The sequence below is a fragment of the Pogona vitticeps genome, chromosome 4, assembly GCF_051106095.1.
Source record: "Pogona vitticeps strain Pit_001003342236 chromosome 4, PviZW2.1, whole genome shotgun sequence".
Classification (NCBI taxonomy): Eukaryota; Metazoa; Chordata; class Lepidosauria; order Squamata; family Agamidae; genus Pogona; species Pogona vitticeps.
In genome coordinates, this window is record NC_135786.1 from 139,823,755 (window position 1) to 139,841,190 (window position 17,436).

At 40.5% G+C, this 17,436-nt stretch overlaps 1 protein-coding gene across 2 annotated transcripts in view; it reads left to right on the forward strand.

Moving 5' to 3' along the window:
* Positions 1 to 288: 288 nt before the first annotated feature.
* Positions 289 to 17,436, forward strand: part of ELP2 (elongator acetyltransferase complex subunit 2) — a 58,707-nt gene continuing 41,559 nt past the window's right edge. Inside the window, exons 1-5 of one of the 2 annotated variants that reach the window (XM_072998472.2) lie at positions 289 to 498; positions 5,810 to 5,888; positions 10,032 to 10,102; positions 13,390 to 13,546; positions 14,864 to 14,941. In XM_072998472.2, coding sequence (XP_072854573.2) covers positions 334 to 498; positions 5,810 to 5,888; positions 10,032 to 10,102; positions 13,390 to 13,546; positions 14,864 to 14,941 — 550 coding nt within the window. In that variant the 5' untranslated portion in view covers positions 289 to 333. The remainder of the gene's footprint in view (positions 499 to 5,809; positions 5,889 to 10,031; positions 10,103 to 13,389; positions 13,547 to 14,863; positions 14,942 to 17,436) is intronic. The other variant, XM_072998471.2, reaches the window with a different exon arrangement.

Here is a 17,436-nt window from a genome sequence, read left to right on the forward strand (position 1 = left end):
TATATGTATATATATACTGTATATGTATATATATACTGTATATGTATATATATATATATACAGTATATATACAGTATATATACAATATATACAGTATATGTGTGTGTATATACACACACACATACATACATACACACACCTATGTACACAAATTCTTACGTACTTTCATCACGCTTGACCCGCGCAAAAGGGGGGGGGAGAAGAGGTGCATCCACTGCGATGGGGACACAGAAACCGCCCGGGGAACGAAGAGGCGGCAGCAGCGTCTGGGGAAGACCCGCCGCCAAGACAGCACCGCTTCCGCTCTCTGGGCGAGCCCTTCTACGGCGGCCGATGTGCGGCAAACCTAGCGGAGCGCAAGCGAAAATGGCAGCCCCCTTAGAAGTATGCCATGTCGCTTGCTGTGCCAACCGCGCTGGATCCGGCGTGGTCTCATGGGCAAGAGGGGGACTTCTGGCTTTCGGTTCGTGTCGTTCTGTCATCCTTTACGACCCAGAGGTGAGGCATGAGTAGAAGCCGGGCTTTGGGCGACCCCTGGGCTTGGTCCTCCCTTGTCCGGCTAGCGAAAGACCAGAGAAGCGGCATCTTTCCTAAATCAGGCGCTTTTGGGGGCTCCACGTGGGGAAGGGAATGCCCGTCAGGCTGGCTTCTGCTTCTTTTAACAGCTGACAAAAAAGATGGAAAAAAAAGCCGCGTGATCCTCGGGAAAAAAAGAGATCCAAACACCAGGGGTGGCAGCAACCATTACTGGACCACTAACATATTAAAGACGGACGAGCTTTCGAGTCCAGCAGAACTCTTCATCAAACTGAACGTTGCAGAGCTTGAGGGAGTTGGGAGCGAAGCAGAATAGTTCAAAAACCCATCCGGACCAAATTGGGCAGTTTATTGCATCCACTTGTGGTACTGTCTAATTTCACCACAGGCAATGCAGAATGAGTTCTGTTTTTGTGGACAAAGCATTGCCAGTCGTCCCATACATTCTCCGTGGTGTTCTGCCCAAGCATGTAAGTTTTTGTTTGGCTGAAAGTAGAGGTGCAGAAAGACATGGCAACCTGCAGGCCAGAAGAGCTAAAGATTAAATTGAGTTGCCACTCTAGGCAGATATTTAAATTGGAGACAAATCTACCTGGCAGTTAGAAAAAGAGTCCTCAGGTAAAAAACTCCTTGAAAGACGGTGGATCTTCCTGCCCTGATTAGAGATCTGATTGTGACTAGACAAGTCATCCTATGCTGTTGTTGTTGTTGTTGTTGTTGTTGTTGTTGTTGTTGTTGTTGTTGTTGTTGTTGTTGTTGTTGTTGTTATTTATTTATTTATTTATTTATTTATTTATTTATTTATTTATTTATTTATTTATTTATGCCCCGCCTATCTAGTCATTTCGACCTTGTTATATCATATTATGTTTCTTCCAATGTATGGTAGTCCTATGAGTTAGTGGTTGAAATCCTGTTGAATAGTTTATACAAGCACAATTTGTCTTATGTCCACAGTAGCTACAATTGTGTCAAGATGGAAATGCTATTCCTGAAGTACTTCTGATAGCGCATTGTGCAGTTTGTCAAAATGGGAACCATATGACCAATGGAGCAATCACCTTCCACAGCCCTTGTTGATAGGGCAGAATGCCTGTATGGCAGTATAATGTTACACAGTGCTTTGATCAACTTGTTCTTAGCCAATGATTTATAAAAGATCCGATCATACTACATAGCCCCATACAGGTCTTGTAAACTGTGACTTCCTTTATTGTTAGAATTCCTTCTTTTCCAACTGCCTTCTGCTTTTCCTAGCATTATTGTCTTTGCCAATGAGTCATATCATCTCATAACATGCACCAAGCACAGTTGCCTATTCAGCCTTGATGAAAACTCTCTGTTTTGTCTTTCTAGTGGTCCCTTGTTACTCATATTGAATGGTTCCAATTTGTGAGTTATTATTTTGTTTTCCAAATTTGTGGCATAGTCGGTCACTGTAGCTTGAAAATGCTTGACTGATATCCCATCTATACTTTGTGATTTATTTCTTCTAAGTGCTTTTACATCAGTTTTCACTTCGTTTTCTAAAAAGTTGAAATCTTCATAAAAGTGTATGAATGAATCTTATTGTTCATATATCTCTTCTTAATTAGTTTTTCAGTATATTGTTTTCAGTTTCTCTGTATTTTATTGTGATTAGATGGTATATTTCCTTATTCATCTTTCAGTATTCCTAATATATTTAAGTTTCCCTTGATTTCTTAGGTCTTACAGAAGAGATGTGTTTTTGCAATGTTTGTTATAATTGTTCTCTTTATCCTTCCATGCACATTGTTGAAAATACTTTTTCCACCTTTTATTTTTGTGTCTTGCCTTGTTAACAATTTTAAGAACTTTCTCAGTCATCCCTTTATATTTTTCTTCTGACTACAGAAATAGTCTTCTTTCATTCTTCACTGGTAATATCTCTAGATTCACTCTACAGTTCTTGTGTGTCATGGTCAATTAAGTATAGTAATGCAAACCTGTTCTTCACATCGTCTTTACATTTTTCAGGAATGTTATTTAAATTATATATTGGTGCTGTGATAGTCTTAATGTTCTTCTCAAGCTTTACCTTAATTTTTGATATTAACAGTTTGTGTTCTGCATTACAGTCAACTCCTGGTCTTGTTTTTGCAGACAGAATAGAGCTTCTTCATCTTCTGTTTCCAGTTATATACAGTGGTGCCTCGCTTAATGAGCGCCCTGTTTAATGACGAATCCGCATAGCGATTTGTTTTTTGTGATCGCAAAAGCGATTGCATTGCAATCTTTTTAATGGCAAAAAATCACTTTGCGATGATTGGTAAGTTGTTTTGCTTACCGATTTTCGCATAGTGATGTTTTAAAAACAGCTGATCGGCAGTTCCAAAATGGCCACTGGGGAAAAATGGGCGCCCGCTGTGTTTTCGCGCCCATTCCTCGCTTACCGGGCAGCGAAAATGGCGGCCATACGGAGGATTTTCGCATAACTGTGAGTTTTTTGCCCATAGGAATGCATTAAATGGGTTTTAATGCATTCCTATGGGCTTTTTTATTTAACATAGCAACAAATCCGGATAGCGACGATTTTTCCGGAACAGATTATTGTCGCTATGCGGGGCACCACTGTACTTTGCTTGGTTAATGTATTGGCCTTTTGGTGATATGTGTACAGTTGTGTTGCCTGAAGCATGTATTTGCAATAAATAAATTGTTGGTTCCACAGATGTCTAGGAGCTGCTCTCCTATTTCATTTCTGACTTCCAGGCCAAATTCTCTGACAATGTTTGGTTCTGCTTTATTTCCTACGTTTGCCTTCTAGCCATCCATCATTATTAGCATTTCCTAATTTAGTGTGTATCAGTTTCCTTGTGGGCACTTGCATTAAAGTTTGCTTCTTCAGCATCTGTAGTTGGAACATAGACTTGAATTGTAGTTATATTGATAGGTTTTCCATGATAACTGATTGGTATTATTTGATTAGACTTTGGATTGTAGCCCATAACTGCTTGGGCTACATCTTGCCTCACTATTAGATCTACACTGTTTCTTTTGTGATTGTTGTTTTCACAGTACAACATTTTGTAATTGTCTGATGATGTCCTACATGACCTCCTTTAGTTTGATCACCCCACATATTAAAATGTTTGAATATCTCATTTCTTGTTTTATGATTATGACCTCCACTGAGATTTATACATCTCGTGTATCATGTTTTAATTTTATGCATTGTGCAGCAAAAAACCTTCCTTTTCCCTTTGTGCATGTCAGTAACTATACATCCTTTTGGCTATAGTCCAAGTGCTTCATTAGTGACAGTGCCTTTTGTATTTCTCCTTTGCTGTTTCCTGACATTGGCTGAGTGCTTTCTTTCCTGTTAGTTTCATTTTCTAGCACTACCTCTTGTTTCCTTTTGGTTTTTCCCATCGTAAAGTTTTTGAGCATAAGACATCCAGAAGTCGTTGCCAGTGTTTTCTTCTACGTAGTCTAACAAGAGTTAGCTTTAGTATTGCTGCTGTCGTCCTTGAAAGATCCTCTGACAGTGCTGACATCTACTACTGCTGATGCCCAGTAGCTGCTCCTCAAAAATTCTCCACCCTCATTACCCTTGGAATGATCTTTTTCTCTCTCCTGCTGCTATGACTGGCCAATTCACCCACAAGGCTTAGAATTTCTTCACTATTTTTACAGCAAAGACCCAGCTGCCTGCAGATCTTAGCTCCAGGGACAGAACAGATTCTCATCCTGCATTGCCTGAGGTGAAACCAGATGCCTTCAACTGATGCAGGAAGCTTTCAGTATCCGTTTTGGGAAGATTTTGTAACTCAGTTCCAAAGACTGAAAGGATAAGTTTTGAATTAATCTGCATCTTCCCACACTCCTTCAGCTCTGGAATGCTGAGCCTGGTGAAGGTTCCTTTGGGTTAGAAAGCTCATCTGTGGTTCTGCTGCAGTAATAGCTTCTATCATACTACCATGCTCCATGCTTTTATTTTTCTATGCTTTTAATTGTATTTTTGTATTATAATTTTACCCTCACTTCATTTTGTGATTTTGGATTTTCACCCCTATGTATTAATGTTGCTGTGTGCTACTCTGTTGTTTTTTGTTATTCGTTGTAAACTGCCCAGAGTGGCCTTGGCAGCCAATCAATCAATCAATCAATCAATCAATCAATCAATCAGTCAGTCAGTCAGTCAGTCAGTCAAACAAAGTTATTACCCAGCCTTAATCTTGGATTTAGCAGTTGCATGACTAGAAGCATTTCATCATATGAAGGCCTTCCTCTCATTTCTGTGTCTTATACTGTTGTTAAAGGTGCTTTGAAGTTTGGTATTTTGGCTCTAGAACAAAACCCAATCTCTACATCACATGGTTTTGAAGTTAAAATGGAGAGAGGACTCATGCCTGAACTCTTGGGAGCAGGGGGGGGGGAGAGGCCAAAATGCCACATTGTGTCTAAACATGAAAGGGCAAGAAAGTCAAAAAGTTTCATAACTTCAGACTGTGGCTTCTAGTAGTATACTCAGCTTGACTCGCCACATACAGTGTTGCCTCGCATAGCGACGATAATCCGTGCAGCAAAAATCGCTGCAAAGCGATTTCGTCGCTATGCGATTTAAAAAAGCCCATAGGAATGCATTGAAATCCCTTTAATGCGTTCCTATGGGCTTAAAACTCACCTTAAAGTGAAAATCCTCCATATGGCAGCCATTTTCGCTGCCCGGTAAGTGAGGAATCCGTCCCAAAACACAGCGGGTGGCCATTTTTTTCCGTTGGCCATTTTGGAACCACCAATCAGCTGTTCTAAAAACATTGCTATGTTAAAATCGGTAACCGAAACAGGGTACCGATCATTGCAGAGCGATTTTTTCCTATTTAAAACATCGCAATTTGATCGCAAAAGCGATCACAAAATCTTCATCGCTAAGTGGTTTCGGCGTTAAACGGGGCGCCTGTTAAGTGAGGCACCACTGTACTCAGTTTGACTTGGGGAAGATTAATAGAGAAAAAAAGTATAAATATTTATATAAAAAAAGTGATGTACATGTGTGTGTGAACTCATTACTTGTTTATGTCATGTTTATTGCTTTGGTAGATTACTGGATTTTCTTGAATGGTTAAAAGACAGTATTTTGAAGTATTTTGTTTAATAAACAGCCATAATACCAGACTGTTGAAATGATTTCAACAATATTTAAAAACCTCTCTGGAAATTGAGCTCTTTTATTTGCTTTGAACAGGGAAAGTTTTCAGCTATCTCTTTCTATAACTTCAACAAATCTGTTCTTCTTTACTGCCTCCAGAAAAGAAAAGTGATTGTTACATTGAATGGTCACACCGAAAGGGTTAATTGTGTGCAGTGGATTCGTAATAATGATCGATGTAAGTAAAATTTAATTCAGCTTAAAAGTAAGGTGCCTATTTCTCTTGCTATGCTTTTAGCTAATATCTGTGTCATTAATTCTGTGTTTTATCTCCCCCCCCTTTTGTTTTTGTAGTTTGTATTGTTACTGTGTTTACTCGTACATCCAGCCCTGTTTCTTTTTGCAATTTAAGCAAAAGGTCTACTTGGCTATTGAGTAATAAACTAAACTGAATCTACTGCTGTGGTTTTACATAGCACCCGGAACAGTGCAAAACATTGATAAGATGTTTTGGTTAGCAAATGTACAACCTGTGCATGATGTATGAGCATCAGCAGGTGGTGGTCTGTATGAGGTGTGTTTATTACCACTGAATTCCCTCCTCCCTGTTGGGATAGTTCCAGTGTAAAGTCAAATAATTGTTTATGCTGTGTCAGTATGCTTTTCAGGACCTCCAGACTTGTTATTCTGCTAGATAGCTCAGTGGTTTAGGTTGTTGGCTGTGGAGCCAGAGGTTGGGAGATGATTCCTCACTGTGCCTCCTTGATGGGGGCTGGATGTGATGAGCCATAGGGTCCTTTTCAGCTCTGCAGTTCTAAGATACTGGTGATTTTCCCTCTGTTGCTTGAGTCAAACGGTAGCATGTTCTTTTGTCCAAATTGTGAACATTTGTGTTGTGTTTGCCTTGAAAACCATAGTCAGAAACTGGCGCTTATTGCTGGTCCTAGCTTTCAGGCGAGTGAAAACCATAGTAGCCATTTTGGATGGCCCTCAAAGCAAGAAAAGAAGGAATGAATTGCAGTGTACAAAAAAACAATGGAGTGGGATGCACAGAGGATGCAAACCCAGAGGACATGAACAGCTTATGTACAAACCAGCAATCTATGATGGGGGTTTGATACTGTGTCTGAACAAGCTCATTGTGAACAGTCATAGAGTTCTTGGCAGAGCCCTCTCTTTTTGTGTGTAACTGAGGTGTATTCTCCAACACTGAGACAATAGGCTGCATTTTTAAAAAATGCTGAGGTTTATAGTGGGTTGGGGATGTCCTTTAGAGCAACCAGACACTGGTAAGATTAACTGGGAAGCTGTTGAAAAATTCAGAGCTACTATTGTTTAGTTTTTAAATGTAACCCCCACTTAGTTATCAAATGTTTTGTATCTTTATTGTTGCAACTGATACTTTTATGAGAGGTTGCAGTACCAGTTTGCTTTTGAACGTCCTGCAGGCAGATTGTTGACCACTGTGTGGACTGAACTCTGGATTAGACAGAACTTTGGTCTGATCTAGCAGGACTTTCCTTATATTCTTAGTGTGGTGCACTTCTATAACAATGACTGAAATGACAGTAATCCAACATTTGGTAGCAGGGAGCATGGGAGGAGAAAAACAGCAATAGATTAAATTCTCCTGCATTCTGCTGGCTAAGTTACCTGAGTGAGTTTGCAGGAAGCATCTGTAAGTATGCCACCTTGAGTTTCAATTCTGCGAGAAGGATAGGATAGAAGTAAAAAATACATTTTAAAGAAACGGACTTGGAGTCACCCTGATATCCCTTCTTTGAGCGGGCGATACCCATAGCTTATTCTCAGCTGCTTTTGCAATTATATTAAGAGGGATATTTAAGATTGCCAACCCCTTGAATGTTCTTTGGCATGCACAAGCAGATGCCCAATTGAACCTCTTCTGTATCTTTTTCTTTTGTACTACGTGCTCATAAACTCCAATTTTTCTGAGTTGTTACTGTTTTCAGATGAGTGCCCTCTGGTGTACATGTTTTGCATTGAACGCATAGCTGAATAGCCTTCATCTATGAGGGAATGAATTACGATACATCTCATGGAAATGAAATGCCATGATTTTGATGTATGGATGTCTGTGGTATAAACATTTAATTTGTCAAGGTGCATAGGCAACATAGTACTGCTTTAATGAAATCAGATGTAATTGGATTAGGTGGTAAATCTTCAGCTGAATTTTTAAAAATATGTATTATTTTATTTTAAATATTATGAAGGGCTACAGTCCTCACTGCCTCAGCAAAGTATGACCTTCTGCTTTCATTCACGTGGGTGGTATTGCCCCTTATTTACTGAGATATCAGAACAGATTTTTATAAATGCACAAAACTCAATTAGTTGGTTTCCTCGATCATTAAATGTGAGTGTCAGGAGACTTGGGGAGAGAGGGATGAAATTATAGAATATGCCTAAGATATGTAAGACTGGATTTTTGTCTATCAAGGCTTCTGTGCTCTTTCTTGGTCTTCTCCTTTTCTTCCTCCCTGGCTGGGCAATCAGAGGTTCACCTTCGTGTTACCTCTGACAAAATAATGATGCAGGTCAGGGCACCAGGTCAGTTTCAGAGACAATGACATATGAAAGATTTTGTACGTTTTCATTAAGAATTAACAGGTATGGCTGCAGTGCTGTGTTTTGTATGTTTTGTTAATAAATTCTGGAAAAATGTTTGCTTAGGGTGTGACTGGTGTGGTTTGCTCCAAGCAAGGGAAATCTTCATACCCCAGAGTATCTTATGCCACAGTTCTACTTATTCAAGCTACTCTAGATTTCTTCTGCTCCGTATTGAGTAGCTGGCGACTGCTAATAGTTTGTTTGGATTCTTCTGTTGAGCTTTTTATTTCCTGAAAAAAGCAGAATACATAGATAGTCTGGTGAGTGATTTTGTTGTTGATCCTGTGGAGAGGAGATGCTAGGGTATAGAGAAAAGTAAGTACTGTTTTAGGGTCTCAAAGGTGCATCAGAACTGATTTAACCTCAAGACCCATTTTCAAGTTGAAGAGGAAAAGTACAAGCTATGATGTACTTTTGAAGAATTGTACTATGTACTATGAAGAATGGATGCTTTTGAATTGTGGTGCTGGAGGAGACTCTTGAGAATCCCCTGGACTGCAAGGAGAACAAACCTATCCATTCTGAAGGAAATCAACCCTGAGTGCTCACTGGAAGGACAGATCCAATACTTGGGCCATCTCATGAGAAGAGAAGACACCCTGGAAAAGACCCTGATGTTGGGAAAGTGTGAAGGCAAGAAGGGAAGGGGACGACAGAGGACAAGATGGTTGGACAGTGTCATCGAAGCTACCAACATGAATTTGACCAGTGGAAGACAGAAGGGCCTGGCGTGCTCTGGTCCATTGGGTCACAAAGGGTCGGACACGATTTAATGACTAAACAACAACATGATGTAACATCATGCAAATTCCCAAGCAGAAATGGTAAAGGTTCCCCTTGACATTTAGTCCAGTCGTGTCTGACTCTAGGGCACAGTGCTCATTCCCGTTTCCAAGCTGTAGAGCCAGCGTTTGTCCACAAGACAGTTTCCGTGGTCACATGGCCAGCGTGATTAGACACGGAACGCCGTTACCTTCCCAGCGTGGTGGTACCTATTTATCTACTCGCATTTTTACATGCTTTTCAAACTACTAGGTTGGCAGGAGCTGAGACAAGCGACGGGAGCTCACTCCGTCACGTGGATTCGACCTTACGACTGCTGGTCTTCTGACCTTGCAGCACAGGGGCTTCTGCGGTTTAACCCGCAGCGCCACCATGTCCCTTATAAGCAGAGATGGCACATTTTTTAAATACTGAAAGTACAGTTGGAAAGTTTCATTAATTATATGTTTAAAAGATGGACCAGAGAACCCTGACCTTAGTAAAATGACTGGGAGTCTGTTTAAACTATGTTGCATGAGAGCTACAAGGTGACTTGCTTTTTCTTCTTTTGGAAATGGTGCCCAGAAAAAAAAATGAAACTATTATGATTTCAATGAGGCTTACCTCTTTTGGGAGTTATTTGTTTGTTAGTTTGTTTGAAGTTGAAGTGGAAATTGGTGGTGATTTTTCTGTAGAGAAAGCAAGACATAAAGACTTGCTTTAGTAGGGTGGCAGCCTATTTCCAGTGTTTTCTCGGTTTTTGAAAAAGGTAAAATCACATTTCTAGGAGGGGTTGCAGCCTGGGACCTCCAGATTGGCAAAATTAGGCCCTTGAGTGATGTTTCAAATGACCAGTCTGGAGATGCTAACTTTAAGAAAAGTACCCACTGAAACAAAAAATAGAAATAGGACATTCATGAATCCCAGAAAAGGAAACTCTTTAATCTTGGTTGTTACAATTTTTTGTTTCTCTCTCCTGTCACAGCTTCTGATACAGAATTGATTTCTGGGGGGTCAGACAAGCAGCTTATCCTTTGGGAAATACAAAATGAGAAGGTATGTAAATAGAGTTGGAAAGTTTCATTAATTATATGTTTAAAAGATGGACCAGAGAACTTAGTAAAATGAGTGGGAGTCTGCTCAAACTATACTGCATGAGAGCTACAAGGTGACTTGTTTTTCTTCTTTTGGAAATGGAGCCCCCCCAAAAATGAAACTATGATTTCAACGAGACCTACCTTTGGGAGTTGTTTGTTTGTTTTAGGCACTTTGGTTTGTAAGTAAAGTTTCAACTGTTTTATGCTCTCTCTCTCTCTCTCTCTGTGTTTGCAAAAGAAGAAATCCAAACCAGAACAACTTCTGAATGTTTCCGTGTTACCCAACGTAACATAATTTCCTATTATACAGCACTGTCAAAGATTTACAGCCAGTACTACATATGAGTAAGCAAATTTGGAATGCAAAATATTAATCAGTAGCCATCCAGATTCAGAGTACAGTGTTAATATACCTACATTGCTGTTGAAATGAAAATGCTTGCAATCCTAAACATATTTCCAAAGAAGTAAACTCTACTGAATATAATGGGATTTTCTTCCAAATGAATATGCATTTTCTTGTACACAAAACTAAATTTTGTGCTTTGTATAAATATGCAAAGTAATTAGCTTTGCTGATATCTTCCACTTTTACTGTCTCGAGAAGAAGCAAGGTGCTGCCATGTGGATCACTGAAGCCCTTCTTATTAGAAACCTTATAGCTCTCTCTCTCTCTCTCTCTCTCTCTCTCTCTCTCTCTCTCTCTCTCTCTCTCTCTCTGGCTTTTTAGGTTTTGTCACATGCAGTCACAACTACTTACAGGGATATTTTTTTTGTCTGATCTGAGACTCTGAGGAAGCTGAATCCTACAACTGGTGTTGTGATGCTTATGTGGAATCTCAGGATATGCTTTGCTCTAGTTATGATTTATTGTAGCAAATGAATTCTTGTTATTTAAGATAGAAGAATTGCCACTACTCATACTGTACTTTATACCACAGCTCTATCTGACTTGCTTGAAAAGCTGGAAAGGAGAACATGAGCACAGGTTTCTCGGTGTCTGTGCAGCATGAGGGCTGAGTACAAACCGGGGTCCTTTCTCTTTGCCTGCAAAACAAAAAACAAAAACTAACAGCAACCAGGTACTAAGCTGCAAAGAGAGACATGACCATCATCTTCATTGTGCATGAGAAGGGCTGTCTCAGCTATGTTTTCAAGAGTACAATTTGGATGATGTGAAGGGGGACACAACTCACAATTCTTGTATATAAATACACCTTGAGGAAACCAGAAGGTACAAAAATATGTGGTAGTGCAATGGTCCTCAACCTTGGGCCTCCAGATGTTCTTGGACTTCAACTCCCAGAAATCCTGGCCTGCAGAGGTGGTGGTGAAGGCTTCTGGGAGTTGTAGTCCAAACACATCTGGAGGCCCAAGGTTGGGGACCACTGTGGCAGTGCATGAACTGAGATGTGATAGGTGCATCAGTCATTCATCTCCTTCTGCAGAATTTGCAAAATTTTCTCTAGAGGGCTGCACTAGGTTTCTCTTTTGATCTGCATTGGTTTCTCATCTGATCACTGTCAGCCAAAAACAGGAGAAGGCAACTTTGGCAGGTCTGTGGGCCAGTTTCATTCTACTTGCAACCAACTATGGGCTGGACCTCCTGCTGTGCTGCCAACATTCAGCAGCAGATCCCATTGCCAGATTTCATTGGCAAAACTGCAAAAGCCCTTGTTCTGATCTAAAGGGCTTTTTGCAGTTTATCATAGAACTGTGAAAATCCTGTGAAACAAGTTGGTTTTGTTTGTTTAAAAGGGCTTCTTACTGAAAATTGGTGGCATGGTTTTCAGGAAAGTCTTGTGTGTATGTGTGTTAGAGAACGTGTGCGTGCGCAGTGCAGTGCAGAAACAGTCATCAGGCTGTATGGAGATGGTGGGGCAGTTGTTGGCTTCTCTGGTGTAGAAGTATCTCATGGTAGAAAGATCTGTTAATGTTTCTTGACATGGCACTTCTCGTCTCATTAAGTGTGTTCTTTTTTGTTCATGTCCTGGCAGTTAGGAAACACCAGCTTTTAACCAGTTTACTGTATCATGTTACATATATGTCACCACATTCTTCCTCCAGTTTGCCCCTGTTTTCCATAGGGAAGTCATAATGAAATGAGAATTAATGAAAAGCTGCATCTATATTGAACTTTTCTGGCCACAGAACAGGGCTTGGGAATGAATAGGCCTCCAGATAGTTCTAGAAAGCAGTATATACCAGATCTAGCCAGTATGTCCAAGGGCGAGAGGGATCAGGGGACCGGTGAGCCAATGAGATGTGGAGGGGGCAGATGTTCCCATCTGTGCTTGGAAGAAGAGACTGGTTGCCTAAACATTGATCTGATGTGCTTGGGTAAATTTGTGCACTGATGCTTGTGAGTGGCCTGCTTGGACCGGTGCTCACAAACTGGAAGATAATCGCTGTAAGGCTTCATGCCTTCCTTGTCATTGAGTATACTTGTGTGGAAAAATAATAACTTGCATGCAAGTCAGTGCTCTGATATTTCCTTCCCTTCTCTCTGAACAGATCCATTTTCTGAAAAGGTAATGCTGTGCTCTGATGATAGAAAATGAATGGCTCCTTAATGAGGTGCCTGCTTTCCTAGGGAAGACAAATACCCAGAGGTGGAACCCTACAGAGAAATATTACTGGGGTGAGGTGCGGACTGTGCCTGCTGTTCCCAAGATATATTCAAGGGAAAACAGCTGATAGCTGCATACCCAGTGATCAGAAAGCACTTCATATGCTTATTATAAACTTCTTATTCACTGGTGGAACAGAAGGCGAAGTGAAGTGGTATATTTAAGTTCTTGCTTTGTTGAATTGGAGAACTAAGCCTTTTATATAAAAAAGGAATTCTTTGACTAGATGAATTGTAGGGGGCTCTGTGGAAGGAAAAAACGAGAGAGCATACAGATTTGTCCTGTGCTGTGTAACAGATTAAATGGAACAGCCTGCTTGCTAAAAATTGACCTACAATTAATCACTCTTCTCAATCAATCGGTATTCTTCGGTTGTTTTCTGTTTTCCCTTAAATCTTTGCTTTTAATAAAGTTTGTGTCGAAACTTTCATGTTTGTTTTGGTCATATACTAAAATGTTTAAAGGAGATTTAGAAAATGGACGAAAAACTTTATAATGTTGCTTTGATGAACTTGTTGGGACAATTCTGAAAACTCTCCACACTTGGCATGCCTATTCAGTGGAAACTCCAGGAATATTGTCTCTTGTTAATGTAATTTTATAACCTTCCCTTTAGCTTGTGAACTGCACTCATTTTGAAGGTCACACTGAGGCAGTTTGCGCAGTGGATGCTCTTTACATGACAGAGGAGCCTACAGAGGAATCAGTTCTACTGGCAGCATCTGCAGCTTCCGATTCTACTGTCAGAATTTGGTTAAAAAAAGGAGCAGAAGGTACGTGTCCTTGCTTTGTTGTGGAAACAGGGGCTCTGTCAAGAAGGGCACAGTGCAATCCTATGCCTGCCTGCTCAGAAATATGCTCCACTGAGTTTGGTGCTTATTCTCAAGTAGGGATGCTGACGTATATCTGTATTGCTTGTGTGAGGAGGAAGCCATTTCTTCTGCACCTGATGGGAGTGGATCACCAGAAGTTGCACAAACCATAGATGGCCCCTTCCTGAGAGAATATGGATTTGTGCTGGTTGAGAGCAGCCCATCAGTATTCTATTTATAATAGTTTAAAAATGTATTTAAACACCTTTAAACATGTGGAAGGGTGTTATAAAAATATCTGTAATAATAAATAACTAAAATAAATGCAGGGGGCAGCTCACGGGAGAGCCTGTATGTTAGTAAGGACATGAAGAAACACTAGAGCAGAAGTTCTTAATCTTCATCACAAGGATGTTTGCTGGACCACTGCAAGTTAAGGTGGTACTCCTTGAAACTGGAGAACAAATTAGCACGAGACAGATTCCTGGAGGATAAGTCTGTCAATGATAGTTAGATATGCTAACTAAAGGGAACCTTTTTATTGAGGAGCAGTTCGCCTTTAAGTTGCAAATATTGATGATAAACAACAGTGGATGACCCTTACTCTGGGTATGAGCTTTGAAAGGTGTCTGGATAATTGATGATGGAAATGGATTGAGTGACCTTTATGGCTCACACAAAAGAACCCCTTTACAGTTTTATATCCAAGGGTACAAGATGTCTGAATATTGCTCAGATGTCATGTGGTTCTGATATCTGATAGTTGATGAAATAAGCTAAACACTGTGAACATAGGGGATGGTGGCAGATGTGTTAGACTACAAGTCTCACAATCCTTTCCATTGGTTGTGCTGTCTGGGAGCTTATGGATGTTCAAAACATGAGGCAGGTACTAGGTTGTCTTCCCTGTACATAAAAGCCCTGTTCGTGATACAGTGCTGTTGTTTCTAATCATGTTTCACAGTTACAACACAGTATGTTGTGAGTAGCAATAAAGGAATTTGGTCCTACTGAAAAGAGGGATCATTTCTCAATGTACCACATGTAGTTTAAAAGGAGAATACACAGTGGCCCACTGTAAACTCTTGTTCTTAGCTGTTCTAGACCTGAGCCTTTTTTTTTTGTATTTCTTTGTGATTTATAATCCTTTAGATTAATCTTGGGTGAGTTTTTATTTGGTTGTTGCTGTAATTAGGAGCATATCACTGTGGATTTTATATTGGTTGTCTAGGTAATATTAACTCTCTGCTTGTAAACTGTTTTCTCCCTCTCTCTTAGTTAATTGTCTTCAAACACTTTTGTTTGGAAATGGATTTGCAATGGATGTCTCTTTGTCCTTCTTGCCTGGCAGTAACAGTAAGTGCTTCTATGAGATCTTTTAGATATTTGAATAAATGTTTGAATAGTCCACTAACCATAGCTGATGGATTGTGGCATCGTTCCAAGGTCAGATAAAAATGTTCTGTTTTAAAGTAAATTACTGAAAGCACAGTTTTGCAGTCTTATCATGCGTTCTTACAGACTGCTGCATAGGTTGTGTTCATTTTTTACAAATCTAGTATAGCCTTTGGCTGTGTAGATCAAGAGAAGCTATGGGTGGTTCTGAAAGAAATGATGTGCCTCAGCAACTGATTGTTCTGATGAGTAACTGGTATTGTGGACAAGAAGCTACTATTAGAACAGAATATGGAAATACAAAATGGTTTCCTGGAGACAAAGGTTTCAGACAAGGGTGCATTTTGTCCCCTTATCTACTCGATCTGTATTAAGATCATAGACTGAGATAAGGAAGGAGTGAAAATTGGTGGAAGAAACATCAATACGATTTGCAGATGACACTGTCTTACTGGCAGAAAGCTGGAAGACCTTTCTTTTTAGGCAAGCTTTCCCTTAATGACTGGTTGCCTGAGTAGGATTTTTAATTAGATAATTATGGTTTACTGCTTTGAATGCATTTTTTGGTGTTGCTTTGTTTTACTGTCTTAGTGTGGTATTTGTTTGATCCTTTTAAAAAAATTTCTGTACTTACTGTTTTTAGCTTTAAATATTATCTTTTAATGATGTAAGCTGCCTTGCGTCCTTTTGAAGAAGAAAAGCATGGCAAAAATTTAAATATAAGTAACTAAATAGAATTACTTGAAATGACTTTTAATGAAAGTGAAAGAAGAAATGGCCAAAACAGAATTGTAGCTGAATATTATTAAGAAGACAAAAATTATGACTACAGAAAAACTATACAACTTTAGCATTTACAATAAAGAAACTGAAATTCTAGTAGGCATCCTTCAGTCTCGAAGGGTATGGTAACGTGCTCTGTATGGAGGTCTCGGAACAGCATCTAGTGTGGCTGAGAAGGCCAATTCGAGAGTGACAATCTCTTCCACATTGAAGACAAATACAATCTGTCCCCTGTCCAGCTCTCTGGTTTTGCTTGTTTCGGGACTGCCTCTTTGCCTCGGCCTGCTGGACAAGTGTCTCTTCAAATTGGGAGAGGCCATGATGCACCTCCTGCCTCCAGGCTGAACGCTCAGACATCAAGGTTTCCCATCTGTTAAGGTCCATTCCTAAGGCCTTCAGATCCCTCTTGCAGATGTCCTTGTATCGCAGCTGTGGTCTCCCTCTGGGGTGGTTTCCCTACACTAATTCTCAATACAGGAGATCTTTTGGAATCCAACCATCAGCCATTCTCACGACATGCCCAAGCCAACGTAGACGGTGCTGTTTCAGTAATGTATACATGCTAAAAATTCCAGCTCGTTCTAGGACTACTCTATTTGGAACTTTGTCCCGCCAGGTGATACCAAAAATTCGTCGGAGACAATGCATATGGAAGGTGTTCAGCTTCCTCTCCTGCCATGCACAGAGGGTCCAGGACTCGCTGCAGTACAGGAGTGTGCTCAGGACACAAGCTCCATAGACCTGGATTTTGGTGTATGCCATCAGCTTTTTATAAAACCAGACTCTCTTTGGGAGTCTAGAGAACATGGTAGCTGCTTTGCCAATGCGTTTATCCAGCTCGACATCTAGGGAGAGAGTGTCAGAGATTGTTGAGCCAAGGTACACAAAATCATGAACAACCTCCAATTCTTGCATGGAGATAGTAATAGAGGGAGGTGAGTCCACACCCTGGTCCATGACTTGTGTTTTCTCCAGGCTGATTGTTAGTCCAAAGTCTTGGCAGGCCTTGCTAAAATGATTCATGTGTTGTTGGAGATCTTCAGCAGAGTGGGCAACAATGGCTGCATCATTGGCGAAGAGAAACTGAAATAGTTAGAGATTTTGTATACTTTGGTTCAATTATCAATCTAAATGGAGACTGCAGCCAAGAAATCAAACTGCTTAGGCCATGCTTAGAATTGAACAGAGGGAATTTGTCCCTGTTGGTTCTGCTGGATCTCTCAGTAGCTTTCGATACCATTAATCATGGTACCCTTGTGGGCCATTTCTCGGAGATGGGATTGGAGGCACTGTTTTACAGGGCCTCTGGTCCTTTGTGGAATGGAGAACTCAAAAAGTGGTAGAGGAGGACTTCCATTCGATACCCATGCCATTGGCCTGTGATGTCTGTCCCTCACGTTTCTGTTTTGTCTCCATGCTATTAACATGTCCATGAAACCACTGGAAGCGGTTGTCTGGGGTTTGTGGGTCCAGGGTCATCAGTACACAGATGACACCCAATTCTATTTCCCCTTTCCATCTAAACCCAAGGAAGCTGTCTCAGCTCTGCATCAGTGTGTAGAGTCAGTTATGAACTGGTTGAAAGTGAATGAGCTGAAGCTTAATCCAGACAAGACAGAGGTGCTCCTGGTCAGTTGAAAGGCAAACCAGGGAATAAGGTTTGAGCTTGTGCT